Genomic DNA, 20,437 nt, shown 5'->3' with positions numbered 1-20,437 from the left:
CCGTCAGCTTGTTCCCGTGGCACGTGTGAGCTAGGAGCTCTTTCGGACAGGCTGTATGAGAAGCTAAACAGAACAGACAACCCTTCCAAAAGCCTGAGTCTCAAGGCTCACTTTCCGACGCTGTGTCCATTTGAATAGATCTGTCCCAAGACACCAGAGCAAGAGGCCACATACACCTGGCACCGGGATCCTGCCCCGAGACCTTGGACAAGCCACAGGCCTCCAGGCTCATCAGCCCAGGGAGTTCACATTTCAGGAAAGAATGGGGACACGGATGCACCCTGTGACTCAAAGCTTAACTCCTTTCTGACTTAGGGCAACCCCTGATTGGTGTCATTCTGAAGTGGAAATGCTTTGATTTGCTTCCAGCAGATCCTCTGATTGGATCTTAAAAAAAAATAAAGATAAAACACACCACTAAACGTGTAATGTGTAAAAGGATGTCCTAATTGTAAGTTTTGCTTTTTTCTAGTTGAAGTCTCACAGTTTTATTTACAATAATGCTGATCTTGGGAAGTTTATGAAATTCAATCCTAGCCATTCTTTAACGGCAAATAATAATGACCTTATAGAACCAAATTTCCTAAAGATAGAGGGGGAGGGGCATCGAGGGTACAACCAGGTCGTAAATGCTATTGCCCAAGAGGCATCCAGGGGCTGCACTGGCAGTATCGGCCCAGTCTGGCTCGGGGGAGGCACTGCTGGAAGTTCTCTGATGGGACCATTAATCTACCATGGTGGACAGAAAAAGAGTATTTCCAGGTCCATGTGCTCCAGACAAAAACCATAATCCATACCACCTTCCTAACTGGACCAAGGTTGAAAAGTTGATCTTTAAGGCTGAAACAGATATTGCAGATAATGGCAAAACTACCTTACATATGTAGGTGGAAAAGGAAACAACTCTCAAAATCTTTGTAAAAACCACCAGCCTGTTGTGCATCCTGAGATGAGTAAAACCACCATTTCATATCCACCCCACACCCCCCCGCCCCAGCCTGCCTCGTTCATTCTCCAGATGAGACCCCTGCCCCCAGGCCACACTATAAAGTCACCTGTGCCTCGTCTTCTCCACTCCAGGGAGCAGCTACCACCAGCAAGAGTTATAAAAATTAAGCCGCATGTTTAAAAAAGCAACACAGAAAAAGACCAAGGAGCTGCCTTGACAGAGGGGGCCCAGAGCAAGATTTACAAATAACTTGTCACTTTGCCCCTGGAGACGTGACCATGGCCCCCAAACAGCCTGAGTCGGTTGGTTCAGATTTGATAGGAAATGGAGGTGAGAGGAATGGGAAACTGACATGCTTCAGAGTCTGTCTTGTTCCTGTTGACCACAGACACTAGCTTTAAACAGGCAGAGGACCGAGTCCAGAGGGCTCGTGAGACGTGGCTTTCCGGGATCTTCTACACAAACCTGGGAACAGGCTTTTTCACATATTAGTTACACCATGAAAACAGCGAACTGAAACAAAACAATTGCTGCATTTTGATAGCTTATTGAATCATTCTTTGACATTCTAAATCCTACGATTCAAAACCGGCATGTTGTCTTTCTTCAAATTCAGGAAACTTTTTAAATACCTAACCTTTGGAGACATCTAGGTTTACAGGATTATAAAAATTAAAAAGTGCTGATTAGTTTTCAAAATTATAAAGGAGCACAACAGTCAAAACGTGGTGAAAAGGGAAGACAGACCACGTATTCTGAGGTTAATTCACCAGTAAATTCCTAATGTGACAAAGAAATCTGCATTGATTCACATCGGGTGCATTAAATCAGACCACTGAACACCATTCTGCGTAATTTTCCAAGTCCTGACTAATAGCTGTTTATCACCAGCATTTCTTGAAGCAATGGTTAAAAAAAGAAAGAAACATGGAACAGGATTCCGGTTACCTAGAGCTTATACTTTCCTCTGTCCCAGGTTCAAATGCTGACATTTGTGCAAAGTTGCGTTGCTCCCATCTCTCACTTGTAGTGCTGTCGCCTTTAAAAACACTTGAAAAGTTTCTTTTTTGTGTGCATTTCCAAGAAATCAGTACATATCCCTGTAAATTTCCTGCAGCAGCGGGTGCAGGGCGGCGTCGGACTCTGTCTTCTTGATCACCTGCACCAGTTGCGCATGCTCCGTGACCAGCTGCCGCAGATCTGCCATCTTTTGCAGGAGTTTTGGGAAGAGAAAGACGTCATCGGGATGGTTGCTTTCTAAGTGAAGTTTGAGCACGTGCACGATACCCTCCTGCATTTTTTCAATGTGTCCCACATTTAGAAGGCCAGGCCGATCTATCCTCAAAAGAAAGCAGAGATGTTTGAGTGCAATTACCAGCATGCTAATACCTAATAACTGTTTTTCAGTTTGAGAAACCTTTTTTTTTTTTTTTTTTTTTTTTGCGGTACGCGGGCCTCTCACTACTGTGGCCTCTCCCATTGCGGAGCACAGGCTCCGGACGCTTAGGCTCAGCGGCCACGGCTCACGGGCCCAGCCGCTCCGCGGCATGTGGGATCTTCCCGGACCAGGGCACGAACCCGTGTCCCCTGCATCGGCAGGCGGACTCTCAACCACTGCGCCACCAGGGAAGCCCTTTTTTTTTTTTCTTTTTTTGGCGACGTCACTCAGCATGTGGGATCTTAGTTCCCAGACCAGGGATCAAACCTACGTCCCCTGCAGTGGAAGCGCGGAGTCCTAATCACTAGACTGCCAGGGAATTCCGGAACAACCAAACATTCTGATTGGACACGGCCTTTTTTTTACCAAAAGCTCAGCTGCCTTTAGATGCTGTCAACCTACCTAGAAGATAGAACTAGATTTTTCCCAAGTCGCTGGGCCTGATAGGGGCAGACAGGACAAACACTCATTCTTAAATATTTCTACAACCTTAAAATGACTAGCTACCTTACAGGGTGGCCGCTTCATTTAGGATTTATCTGATTACCACCTGTCAGGGGAAAACCTGTATGTAGAGTAACTATACATACAAACTGCTTTTGCATAATATGGAAAATGAAATTCTTCTTCCTGTGTCTTCTTAGGTGCTCGGTTTCAACAATATTTAAGGCGTGTGATTATGTTTGACTTCGGTTTTGTGGTATAAAGCACCGTTACAGGTACCTTCCAATATAAATCAGCTGAAAAGAAGGTGGAGCCAGAAATGAATCGGAGGATGGATATGGGAGGATGCTGAGGTGACCCAGAGAGGGGAGGTCTGAGGCTTGGTGCAGGAAGGGTGATGTGGACACCAGGTGACCTCCCGGGGTGCCTCAGACACAGACACCAGACTTCCTGGGACAACTCAGATCCATGCATCCTGCCCTTGGTCCAGAAAATCAGCCCCCACCATCCGTATTCAATAGGCAGTGCTCTCTTTAGGGTCCCACGCATTACTAGGATTTTCAAAAGTGTTGCTCATGATGGGGATTTTTCATTTTTTGTTTTTTTTGGTTATAAAATACTTACTAAGTTTTTAAAGAGAGAGATTTAAAAAAATAGTAAGTGAACCCCCCCTCATAATTTTAACCCCGTCATACAGATTTCATGTATATCTCACCAGACATTTTTCTGATCTATGATTAAAATTTCTTTTATAAAGCTGTCATACTACTTATAAATAGCTGTGCATTGCTCTCCCCACAACACGACATCTTGAGCGTGCAAAGGAGGGTGACAGATTACATTCTGTGCTTTTTGCCAGAGCACAGGACTTCCTCCACCTGTGCCCAGCTGGATGGTCAGAAGGACAGACTCGTGGAGCTGGGCCACCCTCACTCAGCTCCACGTCCAGAGTCCGGGCAACTGTGGCCAGCCTCAATTCCGAGAGTGAGGGACTCGTGGGGGACAGTACAGCTTCAGGCAGCTTGAGGAGGCAGTGGCCCCTTCGGTCTCCCCTAAGGCTGGGTAGGGTCAGCCGAGTTTACAGTAGAGGGTTGACCTTCTTAGACCCAGGACAGGACTATTTAAAGGAACGTGACACCGAGCCAAAAACCTGGGGACTGCAGGGCCAGCTCCCCCGTACAGAGGCCTAGATTCTCCTTCACTGGGATCCATTTCCTTTGGCAAAGCACACTTTGCAGTCACTGACAGTTAGCTACTGATATTTTTCATTATGAAATAGCATAAATATACCAATAGAGACAGCAACTGTACTAACATCTGTATGACTTTATAGAATACTGTCTGTAATATGGATATAATATGATAATAACATAATTATAACACTGTCGTCCCTTGGTATCTGTGGGGGATTGGTTGCAGGACCCCCCGAGATGCCAAAATCCACGGATGCTCAAGTCCCGTATATAAAATGGCATATAACCTATGCACATTCTCCCATACACTTTAAATGATCTCTAGATTACTTGTAATACCTAATACAATGTAAATGCTATGTAAATGGTTGCTGGTGTGTGGTAAATTCAAGTTTCGTTTTTGGAATTTTCTGGAAATGTTTTTTTCTGAATGTTTTCAATCCGCAGTTGGTTGAATCTGCAAATACAGAACCCACAGATATGGAGGGCCGACTGTATATGATGATATTATATACCATACATTACAATATTATTACAATTATATCTGATATATAATAGATATTAGATATAATAGATATAATTACATTATAATTATTAATGATACCTAATCTTCCATTATATTCTAAATAAATATATATTCATGTAATTACAGATAGAACATTTATACTTTACAAATGTGTTTATATATAATAACATGAAGTTTGGGATTAACATATACACACTGCTATATATAAAATAGATAATCAACATGGACCTGCTGTCTAGCACAGGGAACTCTACTCAGTATTCTGTAAAAACCTAAATGGGAAAAGAATCTGAAAAAGAATAGATATATGTATATGTACAGCTGAATCACTTTACTATACACCTGAAACTAACACAACGTTGTAAACCAACTATACTCCAATATAAAATAAAAATTTTTTAAAATAAAGAATAAAAGTTCTGAAATGGAAAAAAATAACATATGCTATAGTATGATATGATATTGATATCATTCTCACTGAATTCTGGTTAGTGGCAGTGTGGGGCTCGGACACCCTCCTCCCCTACAGTGTTGGCTCCACCCCACTCACGTCGGATTTACCACCGCCAAATTCTCTAGGTAGGAGGCTGTGATTGCCACAGCACCAGCTGGTGAAATCAATAACTTACCTCCACAGCAAATTATAGCAGCCACAAAAAGGGAAATATCACTGTCGTCCAGCTCCAGTGCATTAAACTTCATTGCAAAATCGAACTTGGGCTCCATGATATCACAAAATGGTTTTCTTAGGCTTTTTAGGAATTCACGAGTTATAAAACCATTTCCATATGCTACCAGCATCCCGTCTTTATTCATCACAGAAGACAGCATTGCAAATATGGCCTCGTAAACTCCATATTTCAGCAAAGTGACTTGGTCGTTCAAGTCCAAGTTTGCGAACCCCGGGATGGACTTGGCGAACTCCGTGAGCTCCGTGACCGTCTCCACAGACGTGCACTGGCAGCAGTGGAAGATACGGACCTCTGCCTCCTTATTCTGGATGCCGTTGGCCACCAACTTGGCCACGAGAGTCTTCTCGGCCATACATAACGTCTCCATGTCGTGTATGACAAAAGGCTGACAAGAAAAACACTGGAATAAGTCAGGTAATTGGCGACAAGCTGTCTTCTTAATTATCAAGAAACTGATGAGTAGCTGCAGTATTCCAGCCACCTGTCGAGAATCAAATTATGTACAAAACACAGTCCGCATTCTTAAACAATCTCAAAATTAGTTGGGGACAAGAAGACATTTAATAGAGGACAATATAAATCAGTAAGATAATAATCATCATCGCCTAAAACTGGGTGGGGATTTCATTGCTAAGAAAGTGAAGTTCTGGGAATTCCCTGGTGGTCCAGTGGTTAGGACTCCGTGCTTCCACTGTAGGGGGCACAGGTTCGATTCCTGGTCGGGGAACTAAGATCCCGTATGCCGTGCAGCATGGCCAAAAAAAAAAAAGTGAAGTACTGATTTTGGCAATAAAGCTAACAAGAAAGAGAATATTAGCAAAGCACTTTAAATATTTTATGATATTCTCTGAATTCCCAAATACTACTGCAATAGCCAGTAATTACAGTAATTCTTAATTTTGCATTTTATGAACTTCGCAGATAACCATCATCCAACACTGACTGTTGAATGAATAAATTTGGCATGTAAATAAATACAAGTCAGAAAGTTGGCATTTGTGTGGAAGTAAACAAAAAAGCATTGTTAAACCCTTGCTCTCGGGGGATAAACCGGAAAGCCTTGAAGGACCCTCGTTTCCCAGTACAGGAAACTGAAATCTTCCCACCACTGTTTCACGTTCTGAGACAAATACCAAATCCCCACGGCAGCTCCCTAAATGTGGCCTTGCCATGTGCATCTAAACCCACCGTTCCTGCCATTTTATAAAGATCTAGCAGAGGAAGGAAGAGATGGTTGGCCATGTTATTTGAAGCCAACATGCTCAGAAGTGATGATGTATCTGGTGGGGCTTAGAAGAATGGGCACAGATACCGCTGCTGGCCAAAATTTATGCCAGCTCTGTGTGCGGAGCAGAAGAAATGGCAGTCTCTGAGGGATCTCTCTGATTCTTAATGTGTTCTACAGACCAATAATGAAGTGGGCTGAGGCATTATTTTCAATCCCCACTAGATGAACATTGAGTGTATAAGAAGCCCAGTGATTTTAAGAATCACTCTGCCAGTGGGCAAAACACATCACTGATAGTGCCTCTGTGCCCACGGCACAATGTGTGCCCTATTTCTGGGCTCACAAGAGCATCAGGAGGAATCACAGCACAAAGCCATCTTCCGGGTACCTGCTGGGTATACCTGGCACAGAGGTGGATGTGTTGGGATAATGTGATGCATTGCCTACAAAATGTTTAAACAGAATTAGAATTTGCAAGATAGTGTTGGACAAAAAAAAAAAGATCTGATTTCACATCTGAGGAAAGGGAATATTTTTAAAATTATCTGTGAATGACTGAAAACAGTCTGAATACAGAACTCAAAGCCCAATTTCTAACAATCTCAAGTTTGATGACGGAAGACTAAAACTGTCTCTCTCCAAAGACTTTAAAAGCAGGCCAGGACTTCCCAGTGACGCAGTGGTTAAGAATCCACATGCCAATGCAGGGGACATGGGTTCAAGCCCTGGTCTAGGAAGATCCCACATGCCGTGGAGCAACTAAGCCCATGCGCCACAACTGCTGAGCCTGCGCTCTAAAGCCCGTGAGCCACAACTACTGAGCCCACGTGCCACAACTACTGAAGCCCACGCGCCTAGAGCCCATGCTCCGCAACAAGAGAAGCCACCACAATGAGAAGCCTGCGCACCGCAAGGAAGAGTAGCCCCTGCTCGCCGCAACTAGAGAAAGCCTGTGTGCAGCAACAAGACCCAACACAGCCAAAAATAAATAAATAAGTAAATAAATTAAAAGCAGGCCAGATTTACCACTGTTTTGAGAAAGTTTTGGGGGCAGTTCTGCTTCACAGGAAGTTGGAGCTCGGATTTAAAGTATTAACGTTTATAGGATGGACCAGAAAAATGTTTTTAAAGGATAGATGGCAGTACTCCCTCAATTTCAGAAAATATTATAAGGCCACCTTGACTTTATTCAAATCACTGGCTTTTCAAAAGTACATTCAGCAGAAATAAAGGTGTTACATTTAAAAAAAAAAAAAAAGAATGCTGTTGTCAAAAAAAAAACCTCGAGAAACACTGAGTTAAATAAAGTTAGAGCCTACCAGAGTCTTTAACATGAGTGTACACCGTGGATCTTTAAGAATGGGAGTAGCATAAACAGTGGTTCCCAGTGTTTGACTGCAGAACGCTTATTATTATTATTATTATACTGTTGTTGTTATTTGGTAGGACATCTCTTGGACTAGCACAGACTGGCTACACAATTTGCAGGGCCCAGTGCAAAATGACATGTGGGGTCCCTTATTCGAAAGTGCTTACGAATTTCAAGACAGCGACAGAGCATTAAACGTCAGCACAAGGCCCTCTAAGCAGGGGTGTTGTGAAACTGGACACATGCCCAGGACGCTGGCCCTGGACTATTTTTATGTGGAACATTCTCTCATAAACGGAGACTTCAATGGTAATAAATATTTCATTTCATTTTTATAAAATTATCGCCTGGATTTTAAAAGGCAGGCCTCATTAACAGGCAAAATTAGAAATGATCTGAATTCAAAACAAGTGCTAACATTTAAAAAATCATGTTTATGACAGCCAAAGAGATATTATAGAGTAACACCCTTGAAAGTTTGCCAGATTTTATTGAGAAACATTCTTGATTAGACTATTTTAAAAATCCAGAAGCTTATATTTAACTTTGGAATATTCTTTTTATCCTCAAGCTTGAATATGAATATATCTGATGTTACGGGTGGTCATTTCCAATCAGTGAAGCACACTGTAAAGCTTTTAAACAGCACAAGGCAGAAAGCTGCCCACTTTCCCCCCATGTCACTCCACGCCAGGACCAGAGGTCTCCCCTAACTGATATATATTTCCCTCGCTCACACCTGACACTGTTCTATGTGTGTTAATGATGTTATTTATAAGAATTCATCTCCAAAACACATTGAAACAGCATTTTCTATGAAAAGTTCAGCAGCAGCATCTTTTCGGAGAAATTTAATTGTGACTTATTGGTAGAATTGCTTCGGATGAAATGATCTAATAAGCTCTTGGGTAGGTTTTACTACACACTTCTAGATATAGTACAAAATAGTATGTTTTTCAAGCTACTGACAAGTTATAGGTATAATATTTCAATATAACACAGCAGGCCAAACCCCATGGTGTGGTGTGAGGGGGCTGCCATTCCAGGATGCCGCCCCTCCCGGCAGCTCTGTCTCTGACCCAGCACAGATGGAGCAGAGACTGTGGCCCCAAGCTGGATGCTCCAAGCTCTGGGGCGCACTGGGCTGGACGGGGAGGTAGGAGGAGGGCCATGCTTCGACATATAGAGGAAATGGGGTGGGAAGTGAACCCAGCTTGGAGCAAACAGTGCCATCAAAGGCAGTGGCTGGCCCTGGACACTCCCTTTCAAACTGGTACCTGCGATGCTCTGGTTTGGAGGTGGGCAGAAGCAAGCAATTGACTCTCAGCAGTACCCCGAATTCTGTTTTTCCTCTCCAGTGAAGCCCAGTGCTGGACTATGGGTCTATCATTTATTTCCTTAAGACCAAAAGACAGATTCCTCTCCCAGAGTAACTGTGTGATGGTCCTCAACTGTCCAGATTTCAACTCTGGCCGCGGGTGATGGGCTCCTTCTTAGAGCGCGTGGATCTCAGTGGGGTGTGAGAGGATACGCCATGGAAATCAAGTTAATATTAAACAAGAGTGTTTGGTTCTGAGTAAAGATGACTTTTAAGTTTGCTTTGCTTTGCATTCTGAAAACCCAAGGGAGATGTAGAAGAACTCAGCAAGATCTAAAAGGATTCCAAGAGATCAAAAATTTGGGTTGCTTTAATTTGGGGCTATACGAATCATTTCCAGGATGGAAATTCAAAGGTAGAAGATTACTTTGCTTTCACCCTTGTGATCTGGAAAGGGTTAGGGTGGAGTTTCTGCGAGCCTCTGGGGCTGCCCAGCATGGGTGTGGCTTTACCGATTTAACAAGAGTTTGCTTGAACCCTCCTAAAGTACCTCAGCCTATTTAATTGGAGAATTCACCGAAGAATGGAAAGACTCAGTAAAAAAGAGGTTTGGTTTGTTCATGAAAGTAAGTAGCTCGTGAGATGCTTTATTTTCCTGTGACTAAAAATTCCAGCTTGTAATTCCCAATAAAGATGGCTTCAAGCTACTCATTAGTACAAATCAAACCTGTTTCACCACTCTCACAGGAGAAAGGCAAAACGTCTTTATTCGTCAACCTTGGGCCATCCCCCTCTTTGAAGGTAGCTCTGAGATTAGGCCTGTAACGGAGACAAAGGCTTAGCTAACTGTGGGGTGGGGACAGGGTGGCATCAGGCAGGGGAGGCGAAGTGTAGGCGTCCACAAGGGGCAATCTTAGCTGCTACCGAGAAGGTCCAGAACCGTCCAAAAAGACAATAAAGTTCCTGTAAACAAAGGACCCTTTCTAAGCCCCGAGATGTCATTTCCTTCTCATTGGAGAAGAAGAAGGTGGGCAGGGGGTAGGAAGGGGGAGGTCGGAGAGGAGAAGGTAGTTTTAGGGGAAAGGATGTGAGAGCACACTCTGAGTGGGAAGTGAATAGTTTCATTTTCTGGCATTAAAATAGGGATAAAAAAATCACTTAAGAAGCCACCCTAGAATCTGGTAAACTATTAACCAGACTTTTTGAGTGCATTAATTACATAGTCATTATAAGAACTTGGTTGCTAGGAGCTTTGAGGTGGATCAAATGGGACGGGAGTTGCTGTTGGGCTATGTTTTATAGTCTCTGAGGGAAATGTTTCCATTGCATTGTCTCTCGTTTGCGTTGGGGATAAATATGATTTTCTCAACATTTAGGACATATTTCCTCAATCCTCCTCTTCGACTCAGCTGACCTGTTGCCAAAGGAGCACTTCAGACTATAATAAACAGCAGCAAAGCCACCTACCGGATTGTTGCTGGCCTTTCCCGCGAGGATGACCCGGGCCTTGACCTTGTTCATGTTGAAGTTCTTCAAGTAGGCCTCGTAAATCCTCTTGGCGAGAGATTTGAGATCTGCGGTTTCAGAATTTTCTAGGTCATGTTCACATGTAAGGATTTCTGCTTTCAATTTTGCTTTTTCAGATCTTGGCATTCGTCCGAAACGAATTGCTGGGGGTTGGAGGGGAGAAACGGAATAACGGAAAACACAGAGAAATGAACAACAAAACATGGAACGAGGACTAACAGCTGGATGAAATGTTCACACCACGGGTTAAACTATGAGCAAACATTCATGGGTAAGTTAAAATCCACTTCTCAGCACTATTCAGCTTTCTCCCTTGGAGAGATGAAAATAAACCTCAAACTCCATATATCCTGGACTTTTAAAAAAGCTTAAAATTAAAGGTAGCACCATGACTCACTTTATCAGTAGGATGGGCTTAAGGTCACTTCATGTCGTTAGGTACATAATTGATCCTTTCGGTTAAGGAGATGAAAGTGAGCCTTAGAAGGAGTTAACATAATACCTTTTTCTTTTTCCAGAAGGTAGACATGCAACTCTTATGAACACATTATTTTAAATTCACTTTCCTGTAGTAATTGGCAAGTTCTAAAATAAGAGTATGGGGACTTCCCTGGTGGTCCAGTGGTTAGGACTCCGAGCTTCCACTGCAGGGGACCCAGGTTCAATCCCTGGTCGGGGAACTAAGATCCTGAAAGCCGAGCAGCACGGCCAAAAAAATAATAATAATAAGAGTAGGATTGAATATAATTAAATTCATAATATGGTAAAATGTTTGAAATGGCACATGCTTCATACATATGATATGAACATTGAGACATCCCAGTGGTTTCCAATGGGTTTCAAAATCTGATATCAAAGTTGTACCATTTGAAGTTTCTAACAGTATTTCTAAGGGTTCTACTAGATCTCTGTCATTTGAGGCTTATTTTTCTTAGGCTATCATGTTACAAAATGACCTGAGTATTAAATGCTGCAGCACATTCATTCAAAATACAGTCTGTTCCGACCCGATAAGGGGGGTAAACTGAGGCATGGGTGGGGAAAATGTGATAGACAACCTTACCTACCATTATGGGACATCCCAACTGAAAGGCACTTGTGAAAACGACAATACTGGCACTTATTCCGATTCTTTTTCTGAATCTTGCAGCTACGGTCACATGTGTCATATGCCAGCTTTAGCCGAATAGTTCTCCGAAAGAAACCCTGCGGATTGATATACAGTTTATTAAAGAATATGGACCACTGAGGAATCAGTGTCATTCCTTTATTCACATCTCCTGTTGCTCATTTATTGTCTTTTTTTAAATGAATGAAATGTAGAGAAACAGTTCATCTATAAAGTCTGATGTAATTGGGGCAAATTGAAAATTTGAAATTTCATTACATGTAAAAAGAAAAACAATAAAATGAGGCAAAAGTCAAAGTAATTTCAACACGCCCTCACCTGGCCTGGGAAGACACAATTACGGTCTCCTGAAGAGTGACTCTGCCTTGCCAAGATTTATACAAATGTGACTTTCTCTTCTCAGAGGACAGATCCATATTTGTGACTAAAAAGTTCTAAGAATTTTTACAAGAGAATATTAACTCTCTAAATGACAAAGATTATATAATAAAAGGAAGCCAGCTGGTTGTAAATAATTTTCTTGCTTTATAAAAGTATCTTAGGGACTTCTCTGGCAGTCCAGTGGTTAGGACTTAGCGCTTCCACTGCAGGGGGCATGGGTTCCATCCCTGGTGGAGGAACTAAGATCACATGTGCCATGTGGTAAGGCGCGACCAAAACAAAACAAAAACAAAAAACAAACAAACAAAAATATCTTAAACTTTACTTTAGTAAAGAACCAACTTTACTATTTAGCTCATAAAAAAACAAAAGTAAACAAAGGTGACTAATCATGGTCCTGCAGAAAAGGCCACTTTGCAAGTAGTTTTTTCAAGGTATGTGGCTGGCAAATTGTGAAGGGTTTATATTTACACTGGGCTCTTTCCTCTTTGCTTTCTGGTCATCCTTCCATAGTTCTGCTGGAGGACACGGCCTGACCCCCTGCACTGCAGGCCCTGGGTCACCTATGGTTAGAGGTCCAGCTGAGCTGGCACAAGAATAAGGATATATACAAGGGTGCTCGTGGCTCGGGTGGCCAGGCCCCCAACATGCAGGAAGGGACTGCTGGGGGACCCTGAGCAGCTGGGGAGGACACAGCCACGGGTCTGGTCGTCGCCCAGCACGTGCTGCAGGATCCTGACATCTCTGATGGTTGTGAGAACCACTGCCCTCCGTGACCTTCTGATGAGGGTGGAGAGAAAAAGTGGACAAAACTCTCTGACCTCGCATCCAAATGAAGGGAGCCTCTTTAATGTGGTTTATTTTCTGTTAAAGAACACACTCTCTACGTCACTTACAAAGAACAGCCCAGCAATATGCCATAGACTTTCCAAAGAGAGAAAGGAATGTGTTACGTGGGTCAGTTTCTGATCTACAACTTGAGCAGACCTTTCTTAGTAGTGACAAACATTTGTGTATAAAATAAAAGGAACCACACGTAGTCCCCGAAAGGCCACCTTTCTCCCCATCCAGGGTCCACGATACCTTGCAGCCTTCACATGCGTGAACTCCGTAATGGTAGCCCGAGGCTTTGTCCCCACAGATTCTACACTCGATGTTCAGTGCTACGCTGGACGATTCCTCGGCGCTGCCAGGAACCACAGGGTAAGAGATGGACGAGGGACTCGAGGCTGGTGAGAGGGTGTCTAGGAACACAAGTGGAAGATTTACGAATATTCACAGCCTCGCCATCCGATGTCGAAACCAGCTTTCTGAGGATCTGAGTTCACGGGTGAGGCATTTAGTGGGGAGGCATCAGCTGGTGGGCAGGGCTCCCATGCTGCATCCACCCGGGCCTGGCCCTTGCACACCCTCTGTGCTCCCACAGTGACCACGTCGCCAGCATCCCCGCTGGGGCTCCCACCCAAGGGGCTCCCCAACTAAGAAACAACTTTACTTTTTAATCCATAAAAAACAAAACAAAATGGACTAAACCATGGCCCTGCAGAAAAGGCCACTTTGCAAGTAGCCTTATTCACACAAATGGTTACAGCAGCTTTATTCCTTTTTTTATGGCGGCGGGGGTGGGTATACTATTTTATTAACATTTAAATGTCACCAACAATGAGCTCAAGTATATGCTAGCCACATGCTCAGATTTTTTTTTTAATAAATTTATTTTTGGCCGCGTTGGGTCTTGTTGCTGCACGCAGGCTTTCTCTAGTTGCGGCGAACGAGGTCTACTCTTTGTTGCGGTGCGCGGGCTTCTTATTGTGGTGGCTTCTCCTGTTGCGGAGCACAGGCTCTAGGCACATGGGCTTTGGTAGTTGCAGTACGTGGGCTCAGTAGTTGTGGCACACGGGCTTAGTTGCTCCTGCGACATGCTCAGATTTTTGACACAAAGATAAAATGGACAGACAGCTGTAAGGGTGCAATGTATTTAACACTGCACAATATAGTCAACAATTAGACAATCTAGGGGGTGGTATAACTATACACTACAAGTATAGTGACAAGCCCTGGAACTGGAGGAAAAACCCGCCATTCAGGACTTAGCAGAGGTCCTTGCAGCAGCTTTATTATTCTTGGTTGTCAAAAATCGACATGTCCTACACAGAACTCATTGCTTTCTTTGCGTCCTCCCTTCCAGCCCTTTTGTAATTGTTAACTCAGTAAATGGCATCAGAATATAGAATAAAAATCCGAGTGGGCAACACAAAAGCACAATCCATGAAAGAAAAAAAAAGAAGCTGGACTGACTTTTTTTTTTTTTTGCAGTGTGCGGGCCTCTCACTGTTGTGGCCTCTCCCGTTGCGGAGCACAGGCTCCGGACGCGCAGGCTGAGCGGTCATGGCTCATGGGCCCAGCTGCTCCGCGGCATGTGGGATCTTCCCAGACCGGGGCACAAACCCGTGTCCCCTGCATCGGCAGGCAGACTCTCAACCACTGCATCACCAGAGAAGCCCTGTGTCGTAGTTTAGATTCTACATATAAGTGATATCATATGATACTTGTCTTTCTCTGACTTACATCACTTAGTATGATAATCTCTAGGTCCATCTATGTTGCTGCAAATGGCATTATTTCATTCTTTTTAATGACTGAGTAATATTCCATTGTATATATATATATATACCATGTCTTCTTTATCCATTCCTTCGTCAATGGAAATTTAGGTTGGTTCCATGTCTTGTCTATTGTAAATAGTGCTTTAGCAGCTTTAGTCTTTTTTTTGGCTGTGGCATGTGGCCTGTGAGATCTTAGTTCCCCAACCAGGGATTGAACCCAGGTCCTTGGCATTGAAAGCACAGAGTCCTAACCACTGGACTGCTGGAGGAATTCCCCAGCAGCATTATTCTTAATTGCCAAAAATCAGAAGCAACCAAGATGCTTCAATAGGTGAGGCCAATCCCCAAAGGCTACAAACTACATGATTCGTAATATCCGACATTTGTGGAAAGGCAGAAATAGAGCAGTGGTAAAAAAAAAAATCAGCGGTTGGAGTAGGGGTCAGGGAGGCAGGGCTGAGTAGGTGAAGCCCAGTGGCTTTTTGGACGTGGTAAAACTATTCACATGAAAATGTAATGGTGAATACAGGACACAATGCACTTGTCAAAAGCCACAGAATTTTACAGTACAGAGTGAACTTTAAACGTGTGCAAACGAACAAAAAAAACTGAGGAGGTCCAGAGATTCCAGGATGGCACACAGAATGTGATGATACAATCTATATCACAAATGTAAGAAACATTTGTAGGAAACCTCGCTGAAGATATTCGTGTAAGTGACCTTGGAAACGAATGGAGTCTGTGAGGCCAAAGGCAAAAGAACTGCACCTGGACACTGTCCCCAGCCAATAAAGTTGTTTTCCACAGGGCTTTGGGTGAGCAGTTTTGATGCCACCGCACTGGAAATGAACAACTAATTGTTCATTTAATGATGGTGACTGAATGGATGGCTGGATGGTGGGCCAGGTCTCTCACTGTTGGAGTGTGAGCTCATTGATGAAGCGACAGGAGGAGGCTAAAGTGGTCCATGTGGTGGTGGATTAGAGGTGCAGACATCTGTTTGAACTCACGTTTACCCTGACATTGAGACGGACAGCTATATACAGAAATACAGACGTGTACATACATGTGTTAGTATGTACACATGTATGTCTCTGCTCTATCAGCTGAGAGAGCCTAAAAGAAAAGATACTCCAGGGAATTCCCCTGCAGTCCAGCGGTTACGACTCCGCACTTTCACCGCCGAGGGCACGGGTTCAATCTCTGGTCGGGGAACTAAGACCCCCATGTCGCTTGGTGCGACCAAAAAGAAAAAAAAAAAAGATACTCCAATAGCAACCTGAAATGCTTAGTGGGAACAGTACTGAGGGTTAAGAGGTGGTCCCGTGACCACCAGTCACGGCGGAAAAATCTCAGAATCCTTGGGGCACTGGGTAAAATACTCAAAAGGGTTTTGCCTCTGAATTGGGGCAAAATTACTTCTAGAATCAACACTGCTCTGGTTCCGTCTAACAAAGCTTAACCACAGGACCTGAAAGGATCAACATTTTCCACGTAACTTAACTGCATTTCGAATAAAACTCAAGAATATTTGTGTAAATGCAAAATTCTCCATCATCAACAAAGTTCACAAGGTATGGTATCTAATAACAAATTGTAAAACATGCAAAGAAGCAGAAATGCATGACTCATTCCACTCCTATCTCCCCAAGAGAAGTGAAAGCACTGTCCATACAGAGGTGTGTACGTGAACTTTCCCAGCAGCTTTATCTGTAACAGCCAAACCTGGAAACAATCGAATGTTCATCAATAGCGTGGATAAACTGCGGCAAATCCATACGGTGGATTTTAGAAAATGAACTGTTGATAGATGCTACCAACGCAGATGAATCTCAAAATAATTTTGCTGAGCGAAAGGAGTCAGACTAAAAAGAGTACATACTATATGATTCCATTTATATAAAATTCTAGGAAATACAAACTGATGGATAACGACAGAAAGCAGATCAGTGGTACCTGGGGAGGGAGAGAGGCATGAGGGTGGGGAAGAGGGATTACAAAAGGGCACAAGTAAACTTTGGGGTGAGGGGTCTGGAATTTGATTGTGCTGTTGGTTTCACAAGTCTGTGTGCGTGTGTGTACATCCAATTGCACACTTTAAATATGTGAAGCTTTTTATATCAGCAAAGCTGCTAAGAAAAATTGGGGGGTGGGGTGAGAAAGATAGATGGGCTGAGTAAGCAGCCTCACCCATCTGGTCTCCCAAGGAGTCAAGTTTAAACTGAATGCGTTTTATAGACGGCCCTCCCGTATTTGCAATTTACATAACTTAGAAATATCACCCAAGGGAGCCATTACATACAAAGATGAAAAATCTAATTTACAAATAAGAAATCATTTTATCTCTCAAATCAATTGTAAACAATAACAAAGAAAAGCCTGGAAAGGAGACAAAGCAAGATTTTAAGAATTTTGAGATGACTCCAAACGGCCAAAAGGATTAATAAACACAGTAAGGGGAACTGAAGTGAAATAAAAATGGATGATCACACACCCACCACCTTAACGGCCAGGGGCCAAAAGTCAAGGATGTGTGTCTAGTACACTTCAGTGCAGTCACTTTTTTTTTTTTTTTTGCGGTACGCGGGCCTCTCACTGTTGTGGCCTCTCTCGTTGCGGAGCACAGGCTCCGGACGCGCAGGCTCAGGGGCCATGGCTCACGGGCTCAGCCGCTCCGCAGCATGTGGGATTCTTCCCAGACCGGGGCACGAACCTGCGCTCCCTGCATCGGCAGGTGGACTCTCAACCACTGCGCCACCAGGGAAGCCCAGTGCAGTCACTTTTTGTAAGTTCCCCTTTTTTTTTTCTTTTTGCCATAGTGCAGACCCCATCACAAACACCGGCACAGTGCAGACCCACGTCCATGTCCCCTTTTAAACAGTGCCCGTCCCCAGTGGGCTTGCTGGATTTAGAGCTCGTGCACTTTCAGCCACTCTCTCCACGCACACGGGTTTATCAGTGAACTTGGCTGCCAGCGGAACACAAATGCTCCCTTTCCCACTGTCACCCAGGTCAGTGCACAGCCGTGAAAATCATCTTCCTGGAGTGGGAAGACATGAACAGACGGTCAGGGAAACATGCTCCAGACCGAGATCGTGACACAAGGGGACCCACGGAGGGGAAAGAACATAGAGACCTTATACCAGACACTGCAGGGAGAACCTTCTTTATTCCCCAAGAGAGCCTGCACAGTCCGAGCTCGGAGCTCAAAACCACACACACACACCTCCTGGCCAGTCCAAACCCAACTCCTCCAGTCCCAGCCAAGACCCACTTCTTTTAAGGCCTGTGTTTCCTTATTAATTTTCTGTCTGGAAGATATGTCCATTGGTGTAAGTGGGATGTTAAAGTCCCCCACTATTACTGTGTTACTGTCGATTTTCCCTTTTATGGCTGTTCGCATTTACCTCATATATTGAGGTGCACCTATGTTGGGTGCATATATATTTACAATTGTTATATCTTCTTCTTCTTGGATTGTTCCCTTGATCATTATGTAGCGTCCTTCCTTGTCTCCTGTAAAAGTCTTTATTTTAAAGTCTATTTTGGGGCTTCTCTGGTGGCACAGTGGTTGGGAGTCTGCCTGCCATTGCAGGGGACACGGGTTCGAGCCCTGGTCCGGGAAGATCCCACAGGCCGCAGAGCAACTAAGCCCATGCATCACAACTAGTAAGCCTGCGCTCTAGAGCCCACGAGCCACAACTACTGAGGCCGCGCGCCACAGCTACTGAAGCCCGTGCACCCAGAGCCCATGCTCCGCAACAAGAGAAGCCACCACAATGAGAAGCCCGTGCACCACAAAGAACAGTAGCCCCCGCTCGCTGCAACTAGAGAAAGCCCATGCGCAGCAACGAAGACCCAACACAGACAAAAATAAATAAATAAATAAATAAAAATAAATTTTAAAAAAATTTAAAAATAAAGTCTAGTTTGTCTGATCCAAACCCCACTTCTGCCAAGAAGTACAGTGGAGTCAAGTCCACCCCAGGCAGGGCTTCCTTTAAGTCAAGGTACAATTTACACCACATTATACTGGGGTGGCTTAAACGTTGCTCAGAAAGATGAACTGTGCAATGATTTCCTCTTTCCCAGTGAGGTTACCTGAGCAGACCCCATGTTTTATTTCTTTGTATCTGCCTTGGCTGATGCCTGATGTAGTTTTTTTTTCTTACTGTCACCATCTTGAAATTTATTTTTTCAGTTTTAATATTTTTTTATTGAAGTATAGTTGATTTACAATGTTGTGTTAATTTCTGCTATACAGCAAAGTGATTCAGTTATACATATATATACATTCTTTTTTTAAATATTCTTTTCCATTATGATTTATCATAGGATATTGAATATAGTTCTCTGTGCTATACAGTAGGACCTTGTTGTGCATCCATTCTATATATAAAAGCTTACAAGGGAGTAGGGAGATGGTTCATATACATTTCCAGATAAAAGAGAGTGATTTTTATTACAGTAGGAGTCTCTGCTTTAAAGAAATATAAACTCACAGCATTTAAAAAATGCAGCTGACTGCTGAATTTCAAGCATTATGTGATTTATGTACAGCTTTTAAAAAGAAGGCATACTTGTTGGTTATTTATTTTAAATATAGCAGTGTGTACATGTCAATCCCAAACTCCCTAACTATCCCTCCCCGCCAGGTAACCGTATTTAACATAAATAACCAACAGGGACAAAAAATTAAAATTAAAAAAAAATCAGTCACCCAGGATGCACTCAAAGATTTGTCCACAAGGAGGTCTGTTACAGAGCTATTCATCATGGTGAAAAATTACAAACAACAGGCTGCTCAGGTAAGTTACATGCAAGAGATTACTCTGTAGTGTAAAAATTATATTTTCATGTGAAAAATCAAATGAGCTACACATTTATGATGTGTGCACTCTTATGTGTATATTATACTTCAATAAAAAGTTTATCCAAAAACAAACAAAAAGAGAAGGCATACTATGACATGCGAGACACACCTGAAAAGTTTCAAGGCCCAGTGGCACTGCATGTCGTGCTTTTACACATCTAAAGGTTTTAATGCAGAGAGATGTGACTTCTTCTCCAGGTAAAGAGAACAACTTTCTCTGTGGAAAAAAAACATTTCCAGATAAAGCTTTCTAGGAAATAGCACACTTACCTGTAATAACGGAGCCATCGGATCCTGGACCACTTCCTAAATACTGGTATTCTGTAAAACTGAAGCTTCCAGAACTGTCCTCACCAATGGACTGAGAAATATCTTGAACGGTTCCCATTTCTTGTAGGAATTCTTCAGAGAGTGGACTTTCCAGATCCTCAGCCTCGAGTGGGGAGAGGGGACCAATCGGGCTCTCCGTGTCCACCATCTCAACTGGATGGAGATGGTCCCACTGCCGGGCTCCACGTTCCTGGGAGGAGAGAGAAGTCGTGGGTGAAATGGACAGAGAAGAACACTGGTTTTCCTTTAACAAAGACATCATTTATCAGCAGAGACACACCTGAATTCATAATCTAAAAAGTAACATTGTTGGCCACCTTACCTCCGCTTGACTCTTGACAAGCTTATTAAGAAAATGAAAATCTTTATTATTTTTTTTATTTTGGCCAAGCATCTTGCAGGATCTCAGTTCCCCGAGCAGGGATTAAACCCAG

The 20,437-nt window shown here is 43.3% G+C and overlaps 1 protein-coding gene across 3 annotated transcripts; it reads right to left on the bottom strand.

Moving 5' to 3' along the window:
* Positions 1 to 1,993: 1,993 nt before the first annotated feature.
* Positions 1,994 to 20,157, bottom strand: PPARA (peroxisome proliferator activated receptor alpha; the record flags this gene model as incomplete). Of its 3 annotated transcripts, none has more annotated exons than XM_079715648.1 (6): positions 1,994 to 2,284; positions 5,180 to 5,627; positions 10,625 to 10,827; positions 11,752 to 11,890; positions 13,278 to 13,438; positions 19,944 to 20,157. In XM_079715648.1, 6 exons carry the CDS (start codon positions 20,149 to 20,151, stop codon positions 2,037 to 2,039), a joined length of 1,407 nt encoding a protein of 468 aa, XP_079571774.1. In that variant the 3' UTR covers positions 1,994 to 2,036. The 3 variants fall into 3 exon arrangements, with proteins under 3 accessions (XP_079571774.1, XP_079571773.1, XP_079571775.1); XM_079715647.1 differs by having other exon boundaries at positions 10,640 to 10,827; positions 19,944 to 20,151; XM_079715649.1 differs by lacking the exons at positions 5,180 to 5,627; positions 10,625 to 10,827 and having other exon boundaries at positions 19,944 to 20,151.
* Positions 20,158 to 20,437: the final 280 nt, after the last annotated feature.

Source organism: Hyperoodon ampullatus (genome assembly GCF_949752795.1).
Source record: "Hyperoodon ampullatus genome assembly, chromosome: 11".
Classification (NCBI taxonomy): domain Eukaryota; kingdom Metazoa; phylum Chordata; class Mammalia; order Artiodactyla; family Ziphiidae; genus Hyperoodon; species Hyperoodon ampullatus.
The sequence above is the reverse complement of the archived record's forward strand: the minus strand, read 5'-3'. Positions and strand labels throughout refer to the sequence as shown.